General features: G+C 37.6%; 1 protein-coding gene across 1 annotated transcript in view; it reads left to right on the plus strand.

Annotated features, from left to right (window-relative positions):
- AK5 (adenylate kinase 5) overlaps positions 1-26,023 on the plus strand; it is a 97,337-nt gene that overhangs the window by 55,380 nt on the left and 15,934 nt on the right. The window contains exons 8-11 of the mRNA XM_074832311.1: positions 1,433-1,509; positions 14,894-14,936; positions 16,055-16,099; positions 25,267-25,430. Coding sequence (XP_074688412.1) covers positions 1,433-1,509; positions 14,894-14,936; positions 16,055-16,099; positions 25,267-25,430 — 329 coding nt within the window. The remainder of the gene's footprint in view (positions 1-1,432; positions 1,510-14,893; positions 14,937-16,054; positions 16,100-25,266; positions 25,431-26,023) is intronic.

Here is a 26,023-nt window from a genome sequence, read left to right on the forward strand (position 1 = left end):
TAGTCATCATGACATTCAGTTCCTCTCCTCTGTTCTTTCTCTTAGTGATGTTTAGCTCACCACGCACATAGATTATTACTATGTAAACTTTAAAAGCAAACAAAAGCAGATAATACATAAATGCATCTGGCAGAAATTGAACTGCAAAATCTGTTACTGATAGTGCTTGTTACAAAGAGCCACCCGTACAAACATCTCTGATGGTGAGAAAACAACTCCAGGTCAGCAATAGTCTTAAAACTATGTATCCTCAATGCCATTGCTTGCAGGAACATCATACCAGGTAGAGACACCAGTAACCCAGGAGGGAAGGAGTTGTATTCTTCCTCATCAGTGATCTTGTCTGGCTGGGGACATGAGAGCACCAAACAAAGCACATCTCTTGTACTTCCCCTGGTTTACCTGTTGCTCCCCACATGAAGACAGTGATTGGACTCACCTGTAGCTACTGGCTGGTTACATTTTTTAGATCTCTGTGTTATTACAGTGTTTTTGTTATTCTCATGTTACTAATGCTGTGAAAAGTACTCCTGTAGTCACATGCCTATTGACATTTTAATGTATGTTGAATACGTGCAGGATTTGGTTTAGGCCTTCATCATCTAGAAGGCACAGGAGACTGTTTTCTTCCTCACTGCCCAGGAGTGAGATAATCTGAATGGGTTGATAATGCCAGAATACGATATCCATGCTGCACCCTTCCTTTGTTTATATAGAAAGGTGATTAGTGGTTTATCCTCCCATTCTGGTTTAGCAGCAACTACCACCCCAACACGACTTCTTGAAATACCAAGCCCAATTTCTTTTAGCCTGCACCTTCAGTTCAGCTGAAGCTAAACTGTAAAGCTCAGCCAGGTCAAGGCTTCTCAGCAACTGAATTTTGTCATCCCAAGTGCAAGAGACTGCATGACTTGCTGATCCTGTCACAGGAAGATGATGGGGAGAAGGGGCAGAGCCACACTGTCACCTTAGAAAGGGGTAGTGTAGGATAGGAATGATACTATTGCTGCTGGAAGTATGGCTGCTTTGGTTGCCCATCAACATCACTCCAGGATGCTTATCTGCTAATCCCCAGTTATTTCTTTTCTCTTTCCTAAACATGGTTTGTATTCTCTCCTGAGCCAAGATCCCTGTGACAATTTTACAATTGCAAGTCATGGCACACAAAACACCCTGCCCAATAAGTCTGCAGTCTAGCTGAAACAATTAACCTTTTAGGATAACCATTCCTTATTATTTTTTGTGGTAGTTTTATGGATGCTTTGAAGGCTTTATTAAAGCCATACCATTCACCTGGGTACTCTAGGACATCTGAATGGTTCCTCAGATCACAGTTTTTGCATACATATGAACAATTGGAAATATTAGTGTTCCATCACAAAGTGAAAATTTCCAATCCATTTCTGAAGTCTAATTTTCTTTCCCATTTTAGGGCCAAATGAACTTGATTGCAGTCTGATAATGGATTCTGGAGATACTGTTTATACAGAATTTGACTTTGAAGACCAGGTAATTTTATGTATTTATGGTCTCTCTCTAGACAGTTTTCTAGTTTATGTACATACTGTGCTATACAGTTTGTCTGAACAAGGTGGTGGAACTTTAAGGGTACCTGAGCCAAAGTGCCATATAAGTAAATTTGTGATACACAGAGGTTGCTTTCTGGTTATGGGAAAAGAGTGATTATTACCATGGTATTAAAAGCCCATATCTTCCATCGCTATATATTGCTGAGTTTCCTCCACAAATTTTAAAATGCTGGCAAATAGAATTGTTGAAACGCACCGTAAGTCTACTGTATATTTAAGAAGGAAGAGTAAAACACTTTTCAAAGGAGAGGCATGTAAGTACAAAAAAAGTGTGAAATGTAACTTAAACCAAATCAAACATTCTCCCCTCAAAAAAGGAGAGTGTTTTTAAGACTAAAACAATAACGAATGCTTACAGTGTGTTGTAACCAATCTTTCTACTGATCCCATTCTATCCACATCTAAAAACTAAATTTTGATGGTGTTTTCCATGTACATAGGAAGAAAGGAGGCTAGAGAGGGGAAAAAACATTGTATACATCTTTTCTCTAATCTTCACCTCAGCACTGGTAAGATTAACATCTGGAGTACTGTGTCCAGTTCTAGGCTCACTGGTACAACGTATGGAGCTACTTAAGAGAGTCCAGTGAAGGGCCACTAAGGTGATTAAGGGACTGGGCCATCTCTTCTATGAGGAATGGCTGAGAGAGCTGGCAGTGTTCAACCTGGAAAAGGGCTCAGGGGGGATCTTATCAATGTCTACAGAAATCTGAAGGGAGGGTGCAAAGAAGATGGAGTCAGGCTCTTTTTAGTGGTGTCCAGTGACCAGACGAGGCAATGGGCACAAACTGAAATATGGAAGGTTTCTGTGGCTTAAATACTGTGCTAAGGATAAGTGTTACTATTCTTGTTAATGCACTGTGGACAAGTATTAAAAGAAGGATTAAAAAAACCCCCAACATTTTAAAGCCATCTGCCTATCACATCGCCATACTTAAGGGTGGTGTTTTTGTATGTTTTGTTTTCTGCCTTTCACTTTTGCACAACTCTGTTTGCATTTTCTTCACAAATACCACAAACACTTCTCTAGATTTGTAAGCAGCAGCTTGGCAAAGAATGTTATTTTGTGTTTCTGTTATCATTCAACTAAATGCAGTTGTGAATGTTCTCACCTCTTTCCTCATTATTCGCAGAAGATATCTTTTCTTGTGAAATTTTAAAGCTAGTGACAAAATCAGGACCAACAGAACTGAATTTTCATTCAGTGTCATCTGTTCATTCATTGGGTTCTTTCACAGTACTCCGGGCAACACTTTATCCTCACCTGCAACATGTTATATATTCTATCCCTACTCATTTCTGTTAATTTATGATCCTTTTACTGTTCTTTTTAGCTCGATTATTTCAGTTTGGCTCTTTTCAAGCAGACAGCTCACCTCTGTCTCCAAATCCCATTTTAAATCCCATTCTTTCATAAATACTACTTAAAACATTCTCTACCCCAGGAAACTCTTAAATTTCTCATCATCTGTGTCACAACTGTACTACTTCTTTATTGCAGGGTTTAGGCCTTTATGCCTTATAAAGCAGAATGTATATTTAAATCATGTTTGGATTATGTTGATGTTAAATTTTGCATTTTAATGACATTCTAAATAGGTTCTTTTGGCAGAGTATGAACACTAAAGAAATTATACTCTTGGTTCATAATGTTTGAAATGCTGTTCAAATAATAAGTTTTGTAGTTACAAAATAAAATTAACAGAAAAAATATATGAAAATGATAGTAATTTATAATTTCCAACTGTATGGTTCACTGATGATATATTGCACAGTCCATATAAAAGCACTGACTGTAGTTTTGAATGAAGTTGCCTGTGGTTCTTATGTGAGACTAAACAGGGCAACTACGATGGGACCTTATTGTCTTTGTCAATAGCAAATATTCTTTCTGCCAGATGTGGTGGTTAGTTTTTCTCATTATTTTGCCAGACCAACACATTGCCATTCTGGCAAGAGTGGAATACTGTTATCAAACAGAGGAGAAATGAAGTAAAAACAGCGCTAAAAACCCTTCAGTCAAAAGAGAGATACATAAATATGAAGCAGCTGACAATGATTCCCTTCAACTGCAAGTTGATATCTTTATCAGTCACATTTTAAATAATGTAAATATTTCTATTACTTAGAAATATTTTATATACCCAGTTCATATGAGATGCCTTATACAAATATAAAGGAGAAAGCAATTGCAACCAAAAGCCCTTACCATCTAAATTTTGAAAGGATGCAAGCAAGTATTATATACAGAAGCAAAGAAGGGAGTGGAGATTACCATAAAATCATAATACCATTTAGCTACCCAGTCTGAAAAACAAAATTAGAAATTACTCTCAGGAAGAAATGATCAATAACTAAACTCAGGAGTGAGGAACTGCTTGCATTCGAAACTTGAGCTCATTTTGACTGTGGCAGTGATTTAATACTCCAGTGATTTACCACATGCTGTTTATGAATTGCACGAAGCACCAACAACCTTTACTTAGAGAATCTCAAGTGGAAAAGGAACACGTGTCTGGATACAAATGTGTCATGCAGTGATGTTACTGCATAGGAAATCTGTCATGAGAATGTGGGGGATAAGAAGGCTGGTTTCTAAGCAACCTTACACAGCTGAGCTGCTAAAAATGGCTGAATTTTAGCAGAACATCTTAGTAGTCACTGAACAAGAGAAGTTGGGGGTTAGAGCAGAACACAACACATACTGAAGACAAAGCCACAGCTGGTGATGAGTATCACTTGGCACAACTGAAATGGACATACACAGATACCTTTGCATTTTCTCAGTCTTGGAATGAGCCAGGAAAATCTCCAGTGTAAACTAAGCCAACAAAGAAGTATCCGAGTTCTTCGGATGTACACTACTTCTTCCTGAATAACCTCTTACTGGCAGGCAGGAATAAGGAGAATGAGTGGTGTGGTTCCAACTACTGATGTAGTCATCAGCTCATCTAGGAGTGCTGCAAAATACAGCAGAGTGCTTCAAGAAACACTTGGTACCTGTTGTTGAAACAGTGCAAAGCAACACTAACGCAAGCTAAGATCTGAATTTTCTGGAAGCTTACACAGGAGAAATTGTATTAAAAATAACTCAGAAAAAGCTTGAGCTTTATACTGTACATTTTATAAATGAATGTTCGGTTAAATTCATGTAACTAAATTAAAAGCAAGCTGATTGTTTCCTACTCACTATGCATGGATGTTTCAAGAACTAGAGCACTTGTAATCACTAAGTCCTTACAGCACTGAAAGACAGGAGGGAAATACCCACTTAAAAAAAAAAAAACCACCACAAACCCAAAAACCCCACCCTATTTTCTCCAAATCACTAATAACTATTTTTCTGTTCTCAGATCTGTAGCTGTCAGATCCTGTATTACAGAAGGAATAATCTAAGCTTTTAGAATGACAGCCCAAAATTGATTCTTCCAAAAAATAAAAGCAGACAGTACCTCTCTTTGAGAATGCCTTGTGGAAGAACCAGTCAAAGTTTTGTGCGGTAGCAATCTCTACAGCCTTTTCTGGAGTAATGGATTACACTACTCATAACTTGATTGAAAAACATAAAAGCACAGTAAACTGATAAGGTTCAGGTATTGTCACCCATATTAAGACATCAGGAATATGTTTTGGGCCACTCATTTTTGGGTGCAACAGCATAGCTTCTAATGAGGGAAGACTTGCGCTTTATAGAAAATCCTCAATTTGCAGAACTCACTATCGTGACTAGTGTCTGGTTTAATAAGGATTGTCTTTTGCTGCTGGAATGTTCTTAAGTGTGATACAGGTTTTCACTGCTCACTGTGTTCATTTATACTTGTGATTCAATTTGTCAACTTTGCCGGAGAGGCTGTCAATATAATGCCACTTGTTTCCAGGGATCAGACAAGTTTATCTTTAAGAATTGGATTTTTAATTAGAAATCTACCATTTGGCTTATTTCAAGTGCATTCAGGTCAAAAGGGAGTATTGAAAAATTGGCATCGGTGAATCCTATCAAAGACTTCCAGAAGAAAAAGCATCCAATTATTTTCTTGGGAGAACAAGACTTTCAAGACAACCTTAGCTTAGTTAGTCTGAGGAATATTTAGACAACTTAGAGAAAAAGTTAAAACAAAGTCATACAATTGTAGAGTGAATACACTCCTGAACAAGTACTTATAGAATTGATAACTGTAAAATTTGGGAAATATGAAAAACAGATAAACTTCAAGTAAAAACCTTAAAAATATACTTAGCCTCTTCTAATATTTGGGGCAGGGGAAATACATTTCACATCCACAAAACATGGAAATGCATTTTTGTGCCTCAGAGGAAGTTACCAGTCCATAACCAAGGCATTTCCATGTCCTTCCAGTGTCAGACTGCATTTACTTATGCAATTAGGTAAATGCAATGGCACTTGCAAAGGACAGATTGCCTTTCTTTTTTTCCCCTCAAGTGTGTCAAAGACCTAGGAAAAGTAGATGTAAAAGACTGGAAGATGATAAAAGGTTTTCTGTTCAGCAGCGACAGGCAATCTATTGAATTAAGAAAATTGCATAACCCAATCTTTGCTGCAAGTGCAGAATGTTTTATAATTAGAAAATGTGACAGATCACTTGAAAAGCAACAAGCAAAACCAAAACGAAGTGGAGGAAAAAAGCCCTCAAAGAGACTTGCTCTCATTCTAAGGAGAGGAAACAAGATCTTGATTAAAAGTTGTTGCCATGTAGTGACAATTCTTCTTACAGCTTGCTGTCATTTCCCACCCTGAGCACATACGAATCCAGGCTTTAGGGGAGCAGGAGGAAGGCTTTAGGTGAACTGATGAAAAGCAGACTCCATTGCTACCAAGACTATAACAACATTTTCGGCCTGACTGATTATCATAGCTTGAAACTTAAATATTCAAGAGAGAAAATGAAAAGGCCCTGAAAGTTTTTTTTCAGTGCAGAACACAAATATTCCTAAAACTGATGGGCAACAGCAGATTGAAAGCCTCATTTAACTAAAGACCGTTTTCCTTCATTTACCGTGTTTCATATCAGTTATCACCGTATTTTGACTCCATTTTCTCTACATCAAAGATTCAATCTAAGTAATTTATTTAACCCTTCAGACCCAGTACTCCAGTACATTATAATATGACAAAGAGCAAACCGCACATCTCCATTAGCAGGAGAAATTTTCATTTAGACTTCTAAAGCTACCTTTCAAAATTAGATAAACATTAATGAAATTATTTAAGGGGTCACATCTAGAATGTACTATATTAATCATATGCTTTCTCTTTACTTGAGAACATAAGGAACTTCTGGTATAACAGTTTTATTCATATATGCTGTGCAGCATTAATCGTTACAGGTCTTCGTAAAACAACCAAGAGTATCCAGAAGCCGTTTGGGCTTTTAATGCTGAACATTTCTGTGGTGTCCATTTCTCTTTTACTGATAGGCTACGGTATCAATTTGAATTACAGATTTTGACTCTACAGGGAAATGGATTAAAACAGGAGTACGCCATAGAAAAGAAAATGGGCTCTGGGAAACTCAGAGAATGACTGTGAAACTCTGTTCCCTCAACATTTGTTTTTATTAAAGAGCACAGAAAGGTGGAGTCCAATCTAGTTTAAGGATATCTGCAAAAAGAGGTAATGAACAAGCATCCAAAGAGATGAAAGAGCTGGAGAGGCAGGCCTAACTACAGAGAAAAGATGTTTAATAGAAATGTACTGAAGTCAATGAACAATCTGTTCAGTTCAAGTTGCCATGGAAACTATCCTATTAAATGCTTTTAAAAAAAAATCAGTTCTAGAAACAAAGTACTACAGTTTGCCTGTTACAAAGTGCTCCCTTAATAAGCTCAAACCAATTGTATTTTGGTGCTTCTATATAATTTTGTAAACTTGAATTATTTTTCTCTTTCAAAATCACCATTGTACACTGTAGTAAAGGCATGCAAAAGAAAGCCTACTGCTCGATTTTCCCCCATGCAGACCATAGTGAAATGGGAAAAAAAAATTGCTGTAGACTCAGTCTGCATTTTTTTTTCTTTGGAATGTCAGAAACAGTTGTTTGCTCCTCCTTTCACAGACATTATTTGGCTTTACTTTCTGGTGATACATATTTTAGGGCAGACTGAACTGCCAAAGTTAGTTGAAGTCTTTGCACCCCATTTCTTTTCTGATTTTGAACCAGTTGTTGCCTGCAGCTCTGGTGGGCAGTACAGAGCGCAAGGATTCTGTTACAAGGATGGTGAGCTCATCTGAGTTACTGGAGATTTAAACAACAGTGACAGCATAATTCTTCAAGATATGCTGCATTTATGCTCCACTGAATACTTTTGCAGTAACTTAGGAGGCTCTTCTCTGTGGCTTGTGGAAGGTGTCTGTAGAAAAAGTGTTACAATTTACAGTATCTCACCCTCATTTTTCTAGGCAATAGCACTAGGATAATGTACCTCCTTTCCTCACACCAGCTTGCCCTTCAGCTGGCAAAATGAGGCCTTATCCTTTCATGCACAAAATACAACTTCACAGCTAAATTTATGAGTTCTGCATTTTACATGTCTACCTTTATAGCCCAGAGAAACGGCATAATTCTTGGGGAATATCAGGCATCCCACACAGTTGATACAAATAGGATCCACATCAGAACATTTTATATTGCACCTAAAGCTGATAAAGAAATGCAAAGGTGTATTTTAAATCCCCTCCTCTCCGCCTCCTAGATTTAGACACCTTATTCAGAGCTGTGGACCAGTTCTGTTCACATAGCCCAGCATACCTAAAGACAGCTACCAAAGCCCTTCCTTAAAAATATTTATAGCAACAATTCCTATATTTTAAAGCACTGAAGAAGAATCAGCTTTTTATAAAACATATTAATAGTTCTTAATCACTGTCAAAGTACATACTATAGATTGTTACACTGACATTAATTAAACTGCAGTGATTGCAAGGATGCTATTTTACTGTATGGGATACAAACTGCTCTTTAAATAACTTATTTGTATTGTGTTGAAGCAGAAGAGTGGCTTCTCTGGGTATATTGGAAAAAAACCCTCTATGTATTTTCAGGAAGCCATATGTTTCCTATTTGGTGTCTTTTTACTCCTTATGTATCCCGTGATTGTGCAGTCAACTTTAGTCAATCTGGGCTTAAATACTAGTCATAAGGAGTGAGAAGTGGCCTAGTTTTAGAATTCCTTCACAATAGTTCATCTCAGATCAGTTGACTGTTTCTTCCCACAGTTAAATTCCTTCTTAATAGAGAAGTTCTTTATAAATACTGTAAAAGTTCCTTATTGAAAGTTATAAAACTACCTAATAAAACATAAATAAGTGTTTTAGTAAACCTAGAATATGCTTGGTCAAACATTAAGCAGAGGTGGTCTTTGAGATGTAAAATTTGAGCACAGCTGTCAACTTTTAATAGCAGCAAATCATGAGATCTGAGACCACATACTGGTCTTATTTTTATAACACCCTATTCTCGTCCTTCTCTTGGCAAGATCGTTTTCTTTTTGGAAATTGAATTGAGACTGGCCTGCAAAAAAACCTTTTTCATCTAAAGTTAAAAAACCCAACCAACCAACCACCCAAACAAAAAAAAAAAACCACACCAACACCCCACTGAAATCCAAGTCTCAGAAGGCAAAGGAACAGTTCAGGACAGAGGGACTCTGCATATAGTGCCAATGGTGTATGATTTGAGGGATCCATTCATTCAGATTGTCATTAGCAGTCCAAGAAAAGGAGCTAAGCAGCTCTGAGTTTGTGGTTCAAATGCACTCAAGGTTCCCTGCTGCAGTAGCTTGATGTAACAAAAAGCCCCTGGGAGAATTTATACCAAACAGCATAAATACTCTACATAGAGAAGAATCGTTTAAGGAGTGATGGCGATTTACAGAAAAGAAGAACACTAAAGGAAAAACAGCAATAACTTCTGGGAAGAATTTTGTAGGCAGTGGGAACTTTCTGTAAATATAGATCTACTGAAAAGTAACAACACTGTATGTGACAGAAGTATTTTAAAATGAGCAATAGATAATAACTGTGCACAGACAATACAGGTGTCAAATGTCTTCAAAACACAAAGATATTTAAAAATCAAGTCCCAATTGTTCTTCAAGTTAGATACAATGCTGTCTCCTCTAGTTCAGCCTTTTAAACCTAATATAAAAATTGCAAATGAAGTGTTTGGTTTACCAGAACACTCTTAGGCTGCTCCGATCATGCAAAATGCTGTTACCCTGCTGGGAGGGGTGTTCTTATTGCATACCTTGGTTGGTAAGTTTGCCCTTAAAAGTTATTTTCTTTCAAATTCTTTCCAGTTTTCCAGTGTCTGGAAATCAGTATGAAACTAAATAAATTTTGCTTTCATTTTCATGCTTAATCATCACATGCATTTCTTGTCATTAAAAAAACCTACAGAAGTTAACAAAAACCCAACCCCCACACACTATAGCAAACAGACTGTGATTTTCCCCCTCTAAAGTACTGATAGGTATTATTCTATATGCTATTGAAGAACAAGAATGAAAAATCTGAAAAAAATCTTGCATATCTTTAAAAGCTAGATAACTTGATCTTGGTTTACAAGTGTTTAAAGTGAGTTAATCTCTACCTCTGTATAGATATAAATTTGTTTTATTTTCAGAACTGATAATTAGGTTTATTTTAAAAGAATGTCAGAAATTCATGTCTTTGCTAGAAACCCAGAAGTAAAAGGGTATCATAGTGATCTAATAATCTGTCAGCGTTTTGTAGATGCTATTATAAACACTGATTTTTTTTGCATTTTCCAGTTGTATGTACTCCCAACAAAGATCACCCCAAATAACATTAGCACCCTTCTGTCATCTTAATTACCGCTAGTCCTTTTTGACACAAATAACTCTTCTGGGAAAAAAAAGCCTTGAAGTCTGAACGTATCTTATCTTATTTACACATATTCATTAGTTCTGGACCAGAGGAGGTCAGAGCACAGCCACCCCTGCTTTCCAGAGGCATACTTTAACACTCAGCTTGCAGAAAGCAGCTCAGCCTCAAAAAGCTATTTGAATGATAAAGCAAATTTAATGGCAAGCAACTGTATGGCTCGTATGATCCATTCCCAAGGAACAATTGCCCATACATAAAACCTGAGAACAGGAATTTAGAAGACAAATTCCATAGCTGAGCTCTGACTAGCCCCAATTTCTTCTGATGCTTAACTTCGCCTAGATAAAGCTTGCTTGGGGTCTTCACATTTTGCAAAATATGTAAGGACGCCACTTAGTGATAACTACATTTTTATAAATAGGGGCTGCATACATACAATCTGAAAGACTATCCTCTGTGATTAGGTATATGCCTATTAAATCCAGTTGCAAACACATGTCAAACTCCAGAACCACAGAGGTTGCGACAGACTGGACTGTGCTGAAGCAGACAAATTGTATACCCAGACAGTGCTCAACAGACATCTCATACTGCTTTCTGATTCCTTAAACTATTCTTAATCAGTGAGTTTATTTAATTGAGAGCTAAAGCTGATTTTAAGGGTACTAGATGTAGAAGCATCATCTGCAAACATTTGAGATTTCATTTAATATTACTTTATTAAGGACTAGAATTCAAAGTAAATCTACTACAGGCTAAAGATGTGAAAGTGGAAATCGAAGTCCTAAATCTAGTTCTGCTTCCATATATAACTGTGTTTACATTGACAAGTCACCTAATATCTCTGCCAAAATGGAAATAATGCCCTTGCTTCTGTTCCCAAAGGAAGTACAGGGAAGATTTATGTGGAACTGTAGTGATATTTGAAGAAATAAAATGCTACAGGAGTACATAAGTGTTTTGCATACCTAGCAACAAACAGCAAAGGGAGAATTATATAACTACAGTGTGCTGAGAAATCGGTGGTTATATACCTACATTCCCAAAGGAATGCTGATGAGATCACCATGATAAAACTACATAGTCAGTTCCTGCCTGTACTTTCTACTGTATACATTATGTCATTCTGTATTAAAGTTATGTTTGTCTCTGCTGCTTTTTTTTCTTACACATTAAGTTCGACTCTCAATATTTTTAGGCAGAGAAACATGTAGTTTTTATTTGTTTAAATAATTTGTGCCTGACATGTTCCTTTGAATATTTACATTCTCAAATTCAATCTTGAAAATTGAGCATAATTTTAGGCAGCAATCATGCTGTATTTTAAACTAGCTCTACCGCATCTTTTCTCCTTAATCCATGATTATTTATCCTCTCCAGTAAATTTCTAGGAGGAACTCTGAGTTATATCTGTTAGAAATCTGAATAAAATGTAGCAGTCACTTCTCACCATTATTTTCAGGAAACATTCAAGTAACAACAAGGTGATAAGAGAACTTTTTTCTTTTCCATGTTACAAAAAAAAGCCCCAAGGACTGGAACAGAGGTTATTGATGGGTAACAGAAAAGCTTTTGCTTTTCATCAGGTAACAGTTAACATTAACAGTTTGTCACTAAATCCTAATGAAGAAAATGTCCCATCCTTAAAAAAAAAAAAATAATTCTGCTTTCTTTAAAGTTATATGACTTAAGAGTCCTAGTTCATTAGCAACAAAACTCAAAGATCTGGAGAATTCTTTATCATTTCCTTATTTGCTGTGACTTACTGTCAGGTTTTTTTAATTATGGAAATTACTTCACAACCTAGCATTCCTGATGGCAATGTGGTGTAAAATACTGTTAGCAATCTAGTAGTTGGTGGGACTTTTCCTTATGTGATCACTTGCTAAATTCAAGTTATCTTCCAAAGCACTTTGGTAACCTGCCATTCACCATTTAGAGACCTACTTGATAGAAAGACACAATCAGAAGTAGGTATTGTCAAACATAAGTATGAGGGGACTGGCATTAACCAGCATGCCAGTCTCTGCCACTGTCTCAAGGGACTAGAAACCGAAGAGCAAATCTAGCTGCTCACCAAGATCAGCAGAAGAACTGGTTGCACTTTTGAGGAGATTGGGAGGAAAGGGATGAAGGTAAATGGTTCTAAGTTGAGTTGAAGTATGGAATAGTGAAAACTGTGTAGAAATACCTTGTCAAAGCCAAATTAATTGTAGCCCAACTGTTCTAATTTGTTCCTCCTGACTTCTTACAGCTCCCTTAGAGACTAGGCTTTCAGGACCTCTTTCCACCCCGGCTGGATGCTGTTCAATTCTGTCTGAAAAAAGTGTATTTATGGAATAACTTATTCTCTGAAACATGGGGAAGCTTCTTTTATCATGGATGTTCAGCAGGGCTGGTGGTCGCGCTCGTATCAAGCTGTGTGCTGAGTTGTCTTACAGAATCATGAAACAGAAACTTTAAAAAGAAAATGTGGCCAAAAAAAGCAATTCGTTTGAAAATAATATTTCCGCACCTGAAAAGTGAGCAGTTACAGATATAAACAGAATTCATTATTTTGATGTTCTGGGTTCTGATCAATGTCACTGTCACACTTCCTATTTACCTGCTTCTGAGTAGTGATTAGAACTCATTTTAATGGCTTTTCATAGCAGTTGTTCCTTATGCAAACATGGCTTGTTGGTTAGCTAACATGTTGTTCTATTAAAGCAGATATGGTTGGTCAAATAAAAGCAACTGATAGCTTATTTAGCTTCAGTTCTGTGTCTAGTTTTTATGTATCTCAGCTCTAAAAAATTAGAGCTGTTCCTGACTTGAACTGACCTTTATTATCACCTGCTGCTCTGAGCAGCCCACCAGGGTTACAGAGTCAGTTTTGTTCTGCAATTACAGGGGAGAACAAAGAGCAGTACTTGAAAGAAGTAATGCCTCTTTCATTTGATTGTAAACTTGTAACTGTGATCTTGATTTTTAAAGAAACTTAACTCTAAACTCTGTGCCTAAAATTATTTTGATCCATAAACCTTCAAAGGCACGATAAGAAGTTGAATCTAAAACCGGGCCTTTTATATGTAATATAACCTTTGCAGGGTAAAAGATTTTATTGTATGATTACATCAAAGAAAAAGCGTGTAGGCTTAATACTGTCACTTGAATTGTAGGAAAGAGATTAATGTCTTATTTAAAAAAAGTTTTTCCTGAAATACTCTCCTGCAAGCTTAGTGAGTCCAGTTGTTTTTTCTAATTTTGCCTTTTTTTTTTTTTTTTTTTTTTTTTTTTTTTTAAGATGGCAGTTCTCCTGCTGCAGTGTAATAGGCTGAGAATTACTGTGAATCAAAAAAAGGAAAATGTTCTGTGTAGCCAATGTAATGGTACTTCAGCCTAATGAAGAGTGCTTCTGTTTCAGTGATAATGGGAACACAAGGAGAAACCTGCAAGGGTCGGCTGTGCAAGAGCTTTGCAAATTACAGTGGCCAGTAGTTTACCAGTTCTATTCACCATGCTGTTTGTTTCACTTCATCTATCCATGCAGCTATACAAATTTCTAACAGTAGCTATTTTTGACAGCATAGTGAAGCAGAACTGTAAGAGACTACAGCTTGATACCCCTGTGCTATTTGAGCGGACTAGCATAGTGTATTGTGTTGATACTACACACTGATGATGTAATATGAGCATGTTACTGTCAGTGCTATTACTGACGTTTTATAGACTAAAGCACTGATGGTATGAGTATATTGACACTACGTAACCTAGACTGTGTCCTGCATATATATAATTCTGATTTATAAGAACAACGAAGAATTCCCACTCTGACACTCTTGCTGGCCAGTATTTGTAATTCCTCATTGGTTGTACTATACCATATGTGACAAAATAATTCAGAGTGCACAAGTATCAGGGAAGTATCAGGCCAAGTTCCCCATTTGCCAGGTGTAATCCCTCTTTGTAGTTCAGCAGCCTTTGTAACAACTTGTAGTTTGTGTTGCATTCTGAATGTAAACACATTCAAGTTGTTCTAGACCAAAGACTAATTTCATCTTTATGCTGTGGCTCACTTCTAGAACTTACTCCAATATTGCCTTTCCACTACTAACAGCTTATCATACTATATTCAGTTTGGAAGCAATTCAGCATGCACACTGGTTTTAAATATTGTGCTCTAATGGTGCAGTTGGACACTGAAAAAGCTGTTCCTTGCAAAAATAATATGGGCCAGTTAATCATCTCAAGTTATCTTGGGTTCTTCATGCTCATGTTCTACCAACTGAAACAGTACTAACCGCATTTCTGTGACATTGTTAACCATATCTCAACATAGATTAAAACCAAGAGGTTAGAATATAGAGAAGATAAAGATACACAGATAAGCAGATATAGGAAGAAATGCAAACTGTGCAGAATATCCATTTCAATTTGTCAATTGCTTAATTAACAGGAGGAGGATCAGTCAAGTTTTTCTGGTTATGAGAGCACAGGAGGTGAGTCTCTTTTTCAGTGTCATTTGTCATTTAATTTTCAAACCTTTGATTTTCCCTTGTATTTAAGTAGTTACTTAGAAGGTAAAGTGAATTCAGGTTTATATTGTGAAAGTCATGCCTCAAAGAATTTTATTATCTTCGTTCTCTTTGAATGCAAATTAAAGCTTGTAAAAGATACTTCTACGCTCTCTAGGCCAGTAGATTGAAAATTATTAGAAAATATTACTGTTAATCTGCGCATCAGATCTCATCGGTGTTTTCAGAAATCAGCGGTTACAAAAAGCTTGTTGGAAAGTATGGGCTGCTAAGAGTCTAAGAGAAATGAAAGGATTAATCAAAACCTTTTATGGCTAGTGACGTTGTGTAATAAGAGATGTACACATCACAATAAAAAAACAAAATTATGTGCGGTAAATTAATGTGTCTTGTAGGCGATTAAGTCAAAGCATAATAAAATTCCAGCAGGCTTAGATGGTGCAAGGTCGCCTTCAGTACTGGTATAATCAGGCTAATGACTGGGACTCAGACTAGAAGGAACTGCTTTTTTAAAACATACAATTTCAGTAAAAGGCAAAGCTGTAGAACACACAGTAGTTTTGGTGCTAAAGCGACAGTAATACCTGGATTTCAGTTAAGATTATTATTATTTGGCTGAATTAGAGGCTCGGGGGAATTTAAGACTACATCTCAGACGTAGTGCACCAAATACAAAATCTGAATGGGATGTGGACAAACTTCCATAGCAATTATAACGTAATAACGTAGTCAGATAAAAATGCAATGGCTCAGGAGGCACATTATTACATCAAGATGCATCTGCTTCTTGTCATCGTCGTCCCCCCCCACCCCCCCTTCTCTTTTTTTAAAGAACTGATGTGTATGTGCAAGGTCTAATTTTCAGGTAAAATATTTTTATCATCTCTGCAGTGAGAGCTACAGAACTGGGAGATAAACAGGTTTGTAGATAATAGCTCCTTTTGGAATGCAAAGCATTATAGTAGAAAGTAAATCTAGTAAAATGAGATCACCTTGCATGAGTATTACACAGTTCAGTGTAGAAAGTAGCTCAAATTAAAATTAGTAGCTCTTGCCAACTAAAGACTTTATTTTCATTTTAGACTTTTCAGAAGATCTGAAGAAGTCAAACATAATTTTTGTTGTCGGTAAGTAGGATTCCTAATTTAGCTGCTACATTTGAAAATCTCCATGTTATTTAGTTTTGATTATATGATTTCTTTTAAAGTTTAGCAGAACAATTTGGTTAAGAGTATTTACACTACAGTGGTGGTTTAGTTTTTTGAAAGAGAGTTAGGATTTCATATCTTGTTATTAACCTCAGTCTGATCATGCTAACAACAGTTGTGTACAACTCAGAGCAGGAGTTATATTTAAGTGTGAACACATTGAAAATCACCTTAGTTCCTTTGTAGTTACAGTGGCATTGCATGATCTCCCACAGAAAGCTGCCTCACCAGCATTAGTTAAGATATGACCAGATTGGATTTATAATTCAGAATTTTGAGGTTTATAAAAAGGTTGAAATTTTGAGATAAAAAAAAAAAATCGAGTCTCTTCACCTCTTCATTTGTGAAACAACTTTTGTAGATACAGGTTGCAATTCTGCATGTGTCAACATGCTATTAAAAAGTCAATGGGTTAGTCACCATTCATGATACTTAGCATGCACCGAGGCTTTGCAGGTTCAAGGTTTACTTTATATTTGCTTCCTGGAAATCCACAGAGGAAAAGTGCCATGTTAATATCCAATATTATATAAGTGTGACTAATGTAATTAGCATAAACTTTGAACAGCCTTTTTAAACAAATTATAACCAGAAGATTTACAAGCTTCAGTTTAAAGCTCAATACTGGTAACTTGGAAAGAATAATTGGGTTTGTATCAAGAAGAGTTTTTCAGAACTGCTTTACGATACAGAGCACATTTTCAAGTACCAAGTACCTGAGCATAGATACTTTAACATAAAATTACCCATGTTTGGGTAAGTCACTCTGTATTCTTTTTCTTAAAGGAAAAAAAGTGACTTCTGAAATCAGGTATAAATGAGTGGAAGTTTCATTCCGAATTCAGGAGGCATCAAAAAATACCAGCAGGTTGAGGGAAGTGATCCTTCCTTCCTATTTAGCACTGGTAAGGCTGCATCTGGAGTACTGCGTCCAGTTTGGGCCCCCCAGTACAAGAAAGATGATGACTTACTGGAGTGAGTCCAGTGCAGGACCACAAAGATGTTTAAGGGACAGGAGCATCTTTCATATGATGAGAGGCTGAAAGAACTGGGATTCTTCAGCCTGGACAAGGGTCCAGGGGATCTTACCAATATGTGTAAGTACCTGATGGGAGGGAATGAAGATGAGGGAGCCAGAATCTTCTAAGTAGTGCCCAGTGACAGGACAAGAGAAAATGGGGGTAACTTAAAATACATTAAATTCCATCTGAACACAGGAAAACACTTTTTTACTGCAAAGGTTGTCAAACACTGCAACAGGTTGCCCAGAGAGACTGTAGAGTCTCCATCCCTAGAGATGCTCAAAACCCAGCTGGACACAGTCCCGAACAACCTACTCTAACTGACCCTGGTGTAACATTGTTGTTGGACTAGATGATCCCAAGAGGTTCCTTCCAACCTAGAGGATTTGGTGAAAAAAAAGCATGTTTGTGTGTTGTACTTTTATCTCGCCCTATCTTATACCAAATACAAGTTGACTCAATTTATTGAAAGCCTATGGTGAATGTTACGTGTTTGAAAAGTAAAATTAGGTTACTGAAGAGTTCATTGGATACTTTGCTTAAGGGAAAGATGCATAACAATTTTCAGTCTTTAAGCAAACTGTAATTCCATGCTTACTGAAGTATATCTTCCTGCTGCTTGCTACAGTGACAAATTTTCCTTCTCTCTGCCTCACATATCTTATTGGAAAGTTACGTTTGTGCTTGTACAAACACAGATTTTTTTTTTTTAAAAAGTGAATACACTCAAGGAATTTTGCTTCTGAAATTGTCCATGGTAAGGCATAGCTTTCATTTACCTCTAGACTGCTTTTTCTTTTGCAAAGAGAGGTTTTTAATTTTCATTTATTATTTTACTACTAGCCATCTTACAGCTTAAAACCAAAACCACACCTTTTCCCTATTTATGCCTGATCTTAAATCCATCTCAGGCTTTCTAGTAAATGCTTTCTAGGAACAGAGGAAAATTCTGCTTAATCAAAAGTCTTAAGTTTTCTTTGGTGAAAATGTTCTAATGAAAAGTTTGACTACGTCCAATCATGAGTTACTTCTCAACAAATTACATAGAATAATTTATACTTTTCCCCAAAATACCCCCATCCGCACCCGCCATCCTCCCACTACTGAAAAGCTTCTTTAAATCTGATGTGAAGAGTGAGGGTATATTTTTTTCTGTGGGGTTCTTTTGGTTTGTTTGGGGGGTTTTTTGTGACCAACATGAGATCTTCACAGTTGCTTATTTGGCTGCAAAATCTTGATTTTACTCCATCTAGGTAGTGAAAGTAAATGGTATTTCCCAGAGAGAGATTTCTTGCTGGTGCTAGGTTGGAGTGGCCACAAGCTCTCTTTCCTTATGGTCTTTTCAGGCAGGTAAGTCTGCCTGAACCACCTGTTGACCCACATGCACCCCAGGTTTAACATTATACACACTAGCCAAATGCATACCATTTGCCTAGGCAGTAAGGCTGTCTCACATGTCAGTCGAGCTGAAGTCTGATCGCTGAATTGTACAAGGACAAAAGAAAACTTTGAAGAAGCTTCACAGGAGCAGAACAAAACTGTGGCAGGTGGGAGGGAAAGAAAAAAAGCAGCACCACAAATTCTCAGTGGCTAAGTATGCCATTGCAGTGGACAGCACTAGAAACGTTCAGCCTATGATACCTTGACTAGAAAGAAAGCAGAGAAGATGGGTTGGAGCATGCTGCTGTAGATACTTGAACAGGAAAAACTGTCTTGGGCTCAGGTGTCATTAGGAATGTTTATTCATTACATAAATGTATTTATGAGGAAATAATAAGATGCTTATAAAGATGTTTTAAAACTAGAGTTCTAAAGATGTGCATCTGAACTAGTTTACAAACTAATTGAAATAAATACACCATCTGCCATAGCTGAGGAGATACTGTTTATAAGACAAAGGGGAAAAAAAGCAGACAGTCCCCTCCCCCACAATTTTCCCTTGAAAATTGTCCAAAGAGGGAAAGAAAAAAAAAAATCTAATTAGCAAAGATTTACATTAGAGCTAATGTAGGAATTAATTGGAATAACAGTCAACTTGGATTAATTAAACAACAATGTCAATGTTTTATCCAGACAGCAAAGTGGAGACATAGAACCAGCAAGTCAAAAATATGGGAGATAACAGCAGGGTAATAAAAGAGGCAAAGCCAAGTTAAATTTGGCCTATAAAGTTAAAGAGAAAAATAAAAAACAGATGCAAAGATAAATTTGGGGGATGTTCCAATATCCAAAACTTAGATAATTATTGCCAGTCACTAAAAAAACACCACACAAAAAAATCCCCACCAACCAAAAAAAACCCTTTTTAATCAGAGCAACATGAAAAGTAAAATCTTAATCACAATGTATGATTTTATCATTCTTAACTAATGTGATACCCTGTATCACATCCAGAGAATTGTCATACATAACAAAATTACTGGGAGCATTATTCCACCCTATCCTCTACGGAAGTTTCATAAAACATAGCCATACTTGGCTTTTGTTGGGGCTGAAACCGAAGCAGAAAGTTTTTCGGGAATCTTTCTGCACTTTGAATCAGAGACCAGCTCCCTACTTAATCTTAAATGTGGTGTTTAAAGCTTAGTCAGTGTAACCAATTTCCTCTGCAGAATCCTTGTCATATTCTGGCTGATGTACCAAAGCTGATAAGGGTTTAAGCTCAATGTGAACAAGACCAGCTTTTCAACTGACACTCTGAAGATATTATTACCACCTACACTTACAGGTAAAACAGTATCAGCTGCAGACACTAGCTTCTTGTGCATACAAAAAAACCCCTAAACTACATCACAAAACCCAAAACTCTTTATTTGTTCAAGGTATGTCAGACATTGAACGACTTGATCTAACTTTGAATTTAACCCTGCTCTGGTAGAGGGTTTTATCATATGAGGTCCCTTCCAACCTCAATTATGCTACAATACCTGTATTAGATATAGCTCTTTCTACAATCAGATAGACCTAGGATGAGCAGCGCTGATAATTAAAAACCCAATCAATCCAAGCACTAACTCTAAAGCTGAAGAAGGCTGCTTTCTCTGACTTTCTATGAAATGAACTCCATGTTTTCTTTAAGAGGGACAGAAACTTAGTGATGTCCCAGAACATCACATCACTCTGCCAACATGTGTTCCAGGTTGTTTTCTGATTAAAATAATCTTTCAGGGGGGAAAAAAAAAAAAAAGTGTTGAGGGTATTTTCTTGTTGTTGTGTTTAAGTAACAGCATCATTCCTATATGGTTTCACTCAGACTAAAGTCATACTTGAACAGATGAGGTGCTACTGAGAAGCCTTCAAATGCCATATTCTGAAGCTAAGGCTTATTTCTAGATGTATACATCATCCAAGTAACATTGATAGGATTGCCAAATTGATCAAGTCCTCCAAAATCATAGCTTGAATATAAGGATAGCTTGACTGGGGTTATTTTGATTTCAATTCTGACTTCTGAGGTTCCATTGTACAGCTAAGTTTCCCCTGCAAGCACTTTTCCATGATACAGGAATAATACTTATTATGAAAATAAGGTCTAGAAATTGAAACATTTTAAAATGAATGGTGGGACTCTGTTGTAAATCCTGCTGCTGACATTTTATGTAAATGATCATGGTATTTTGGTATATGATAAACTCATAAGATTTGGCAAGTTTAAAATAGAGACATCCCAGTCTGTCTGTATGACACTTCTGCTTTATTAATATTTCTGGCAGCAAAGCTGGTTCATGAACTGCTCATATTGCTTGTTCCTGTCCCTGCTCGCTCGCAGCGGCAGTCCTAGCTCCCTCTAGCATCATTAATTCATCTGCTTGTGATGATGTGCTCTAGGCCAGATGGGTACATTTGAATCACATGCCTAGGCTTATGGTCTTTCATAGTCTGGGGGGGGACTGGGGCATGAGGGAGAGCAGGTGTAAGAGACTCAATTTCTTAAGCTAAGATCTTTCACTGATCTGAGGCAGGCTGCAGTTAGACATTCAGAAGTGCTGCTTGGGCAGTTGTCATATACAGACCTGCATTTGATTTCTGTGCTCTGTCTAGTACCCTGGTTCCGGATACTTTCAGATACTTGCTTCCTGTTCGTGTCAGGAAGCACAAAGGGACACCAAAGGATTCAGTTTCCAAGAATAATCTCACTGACTGATACAATGTGCTTAATTTCTTAGTCTGCCATTTGTTATTAAGTTAATGAATGATCTTTAAAGGAAGATGTACTGCACTTAGCAATACTAGCATGATACAAAAGCATGCTAACATTGAAGAACTGCTGGTAGTTCTTCTACATTCTCCTACAAGTTACAGCACACTCATAATTCCTGTGGCCATTTTCTAGGCTTTAACTCTTTACCTTCATGTCATACATGAAAGTCACAAGACAATATGATTAATCTGAACAACAGGTTACTGTGAATAAGTCTGTCACTGGTTAACACAATCTTTTTTTCCAAAATAAATGTAGGCAGAATAAAAGATGACAGCATACAGAAAAAATGACAAATGTTCACAAAGAATTTTACGCCTTCACAACCAAAGTGGGGACATATTTTCCTCCTCTTAACAATTGAGCCATTGGGAAAACTTCACTACCTTTTTCAATGCCTCAAGTTTTTTCTGTTTGAAGAACAGCATAACAAATTGCAGTGAAGCCTTCTTAACTGAAAATATTTTTGTGCTAGCTTTTGTTATATTTTACATGCAGCTGTTGTTCCTTATAAACTTTGCCAAGTACATTAAATTTTTCTCATTTTTTAAAGGTTTTTTTAGAGTTCATAAATGAGACCCTAAAAGAACTAAATACAGTTTTTTCAACACTACAAATTTATAGTAAGCCTCATGACTGCAGGGTTAATTTGTTGTTAAAAATGCTTACATAGCAGTCCTATAACTATATACCCTGAGCAGGAAGGAAGTATCTAATTAGTAAGGAAATGTACTTTCACATTTTTTCCCAGCTAAATAGCTCTTTTTTCAGTCACATTAAATACTGGCCTTCAGAGGGAGACAAGACATTAACTAATACTTGAACTTCAGGCATGTAAATTAATACTGGCATAAATGCTGAGTATGTGTTTGACCCTCAATGCTGAATTTCCCAGCATCATTCAGCCTATTCACAGATCAGGCCAAGCAAGAACTGCAGTCTCATTCATTTGTAAGAAACCACAAGACTTGATAAAGTGGGTCATACACATTTGTCAAGCAGGCGGATGCTTTGCTACTCATCAAGGGATACTAAATTAAGAGCAGTGGCCATAAAAATTACCATTTTCAACACATAACTTATTTAATTATGTTTTTTCCTATTTAAAAGGCTCAGCATTTTAATCTCAGCTTTGTTGGAACTCTTCTATGCAAAATAAACATGGTCAATTTTAATTAATGTTTTGAAGGCACAGTAATTCTCATTATGGTGTATGCCCTCCATATTGCATTATTCTGACAGTGTTCTCTTTTAGAATACTACACATCAACTTTTCTGAATATTTACCTGCTAAACAACCAAAAATTGTCCTGTATTGTTATTTCTAAAAAGTTTTATTTAGCATATGAAGGGACATTATGAAATTTCTGTTTCGGCTCTACATTCAGAGGAGAAACAGTTATATAAGAAACAGAATAAAGTTATATTTATAGCTGTTTTTTTTCTAATACTGTGTATATACACCAAATAAATAGGATTAAATTACCACACTTCTAGTATATTCAGGGCCAGGAGACAGAATGTGTAAACAAGCACGTGCACACACAAACTCACTAATCCAAAAAACCAAAATAGACCAGAAATAAAATTAATTGCCACTACAGATATTTAATAGTCTCATTATAGATAATTTGCCTATAATTTCTCTGCATCTATTTCTCTGTAGCCCCTCTTATTTACTCTTTGTTTTCTTTCCATCAGTGCTTTTACAAAAGAAAAGTGCTTTATTAAAGCAATAGAAAAACAACATGCAACCCACATTGGCAAGAAAATGAGACTGTGACAAAGATATTTCTAGCTAAAATTGTAGCACAAGTGTGATTCTCACACCGTGGGCTGATAATTGTCTTTGTGAAGCTGAAATAAAAGACTCCAGGTTACAGTAGACAAAATCATTCCTTTAACACTGCTGCCTTATGACCCAATTTTTATTCTCAGCTACAGTACTGCAACTTTTCAGAAAATTATATGCTCAGAGCAATTATTTCTTAAATTAAATTCAAAAGTTAAAAGAAAGTTCAAGTCAGGAGGAGATGGTGTCAAATTCACTCTATTGTGAACTTGTTTATCTTTCTATGAACAAATACAGGAATAAAAAAAGAAAAATCACATTTTCTAGCATCTTAAATCCACATAATAGAGCTGTGTAAGTCCCAACAATTGATAAATACAGAAGTCACATGCTTAAAAACCTTCACCGTAAAAAGGTTGGGTTTTTTATTTTGGCCTTGCCTCTTCTTTTGATTTTTCAACACTGTCTCCCTACAGGGGTGTAATTACCTCCTGCTGCAGTAGATCTTCTGAACAGATCCATCAAAGACTGTAAAAATGCTGCTACACACCTTGAAATTTCTCCCCAAATCCTGATATTGTCACAACAAAAATTTGCTTTCCTGGCTTCCCCCACCCCTAGCACCAACATGGCCCCTCAGCCCTCCCCAGCCCATTCAGCCCTCACAGGGTGCTCACCTCAGCCCTGCCAGCAGCTCTAGAAGTCACAGCCGTAGGAGCAGGATCCTTGAGAAGTAGCTTCCAGCAATTTCTGTGGTCTTCCCATCTCTCCAGGTGGGCTGGAGTGGCAGCTGCCACTCAGCAAGCGGCTGAAGAGACATTTGCTGTTTCACATGGTCAGCCTTCAGGGTGAGGAAGGAAAAGCAGCCACCTCCACTGAGGAGGTGGAACAGGGCAACCTGCAGAGCAAGGCCGTGTCCAGAACCTCTGAGATAGCCCCAGAAAAAGGGTGCTTGCCAGAGAGACATCCAAGAGAGGCAGAGTTCTGGGACTCTTGAGGTGGTGGCAGCTCTCCTGTCAAAGGACAGAGGGAAGCTTGAGGTGCCATTTCTGACAGGAGAACACCTGCAGCACTCGCCTGAGTTGCTGCCCTTCCTCTCCTGCCATCTCTGTCTCCCCACAGGCACTCAGGAAATGGGGGCACCCAGCCTGCAGCTGTGGTGAGCTGAGGGGCCAGCTGCCGGTGCCCTCTCTTCAGCCTGGGGGAAAAATCCCTTGAGCAGCTTCACCTGAGCACCCTGTGGGCTGAAACTGCCCTTCATCCCTCTGGTTGTTTGACTCTCGGCCTGATTCAGAGGTGTTTTTCCAGCTGAGTACAGTTGTGGATGTAGAAGAGCGGGTGGTGACAAGGCCTCCCTGTGCCCTTTGTTGCTGAGCACTTTCCTCTTGCACTGCCCTGCAGCACACATGAAGAGCAAGGCAGTACCACAGCTGCAGGGAATGGCATGACTGAGCCTTCCTCAGCATTCAGCAGCTTCAACACCTGGCTCTCAGTTATCAGCAGACATACCATCATGTGAGCTTTCCATCTCAAAGGGAGAGGGTGCAAGCATGGTGAAATTTTGCTCTTACGTTTACCACAGTGCAGGAGGGTTTAGTTACTGGGACACCTACATCCATCCCACATAACAGAGGCAGGTTTCACTATCTCTTTGCATTTCCTTTCTATTCCATAAATGGGGGCAAAATATTTCCCTCGCAAGGATGCAGAGAACATTAGTTTGCTAATATTTGTTGCAGCTATCAAGCTGAACGTATACTGAGTCAAATACCCTTCCCTACTGGCTGTCTGTTTCATGTTTTTCCTTTACATAGTAGTGGTGTTTTAGGAACAGGTTCTCTTCTGCAAGAGATTTCACACTGTTGTGACTCCTTTGACTTCAGTATGCATTTTTGAGTCAGCGGTGTAGTGTATTAGAAGGGAAATATATAACTTTTTCTACTGTATAGAGTGTCTTTGCGAAAAAAAATAAGCAGTCTCATCAATTTCCTCCCATTTTCTTGGTTGCTATAGTTTGAGAAAAGGTAGATACTTCTTCTTTTCTAATTCTAGATATTTTTCCCTCACAAAGGTGGGCCTGGCTCTGGCAAAGGTAGCCAATGCGAACAGTTAGCCAAGAAATATGGATTTACTCACCTGTCCACTGGTGACCTTCTCCAAAATGAGTTATTGTCATTATCGGAGAGAAGTAAATTGATCAAAGACATCATGGAATGTGGTGAACCTGTGCCTGGCGTAAGCAATGGTTTTATTTGGGGTCCTAATCGTTAAACAAGGCAGTGGTAGGTAGATTGTGTAAAAGGGTGAAAATAATAGACTAGAACTGATGATTCCCATTTAAGTAAAATCAATCTGCAACTTGAGGGAGAAGTTTCCTCCTTACCAGATCTGTGGCACTTCTTTCCCCTTTCTATGCCAGCATTTCTTTACATTTCAGACTCAAATAGGCAACAAATTAGTCATGAAATCCAGTGAGACAGGTGCTGTGTTACGCATTGCAAAATGTAAGAATAGGTATGGGAAACAGAAACTTTATGTCCATTTTATAGCTTCACATTTCAGATTCAGAGCTGGTCTTCCTGGCAGCTATTCTGATTTACAATACCTGCGGCAGTTCCCTGCAGATCTGGCTGACATCCCGGAGTAGCTGGACTAAAGTTTAATGGAGACTATGAAGACAGAGTTTGTTGTTCTCAGCTGGACTTGGCTTTTACATGGCAGGTCTGCAGCCCCAACTCTTGGCAGGTCTTCAGCAAGTGCAGCTAGATCGTAGGATGTGTTAGTTAATGAAAGATACTGGGAAGTGCTGCTCAGGGGAAACTAAAAGC

The sequence above is a fragment of the Strix aluco genome, chromosome 8 (genome assembly GCF_031877795.1).
Source record: "Strix aluco isolate bStrAlu1 chromosome 8, bStrAlu1.hap1, whole genome shotgun sequence".
Taxonomy (NCBI): domain Eukaryota; kingdom Metazoa; phylum Chordata; class Aves; order Strigiformes; family Strigidae; genus Strix; species Strix aluco.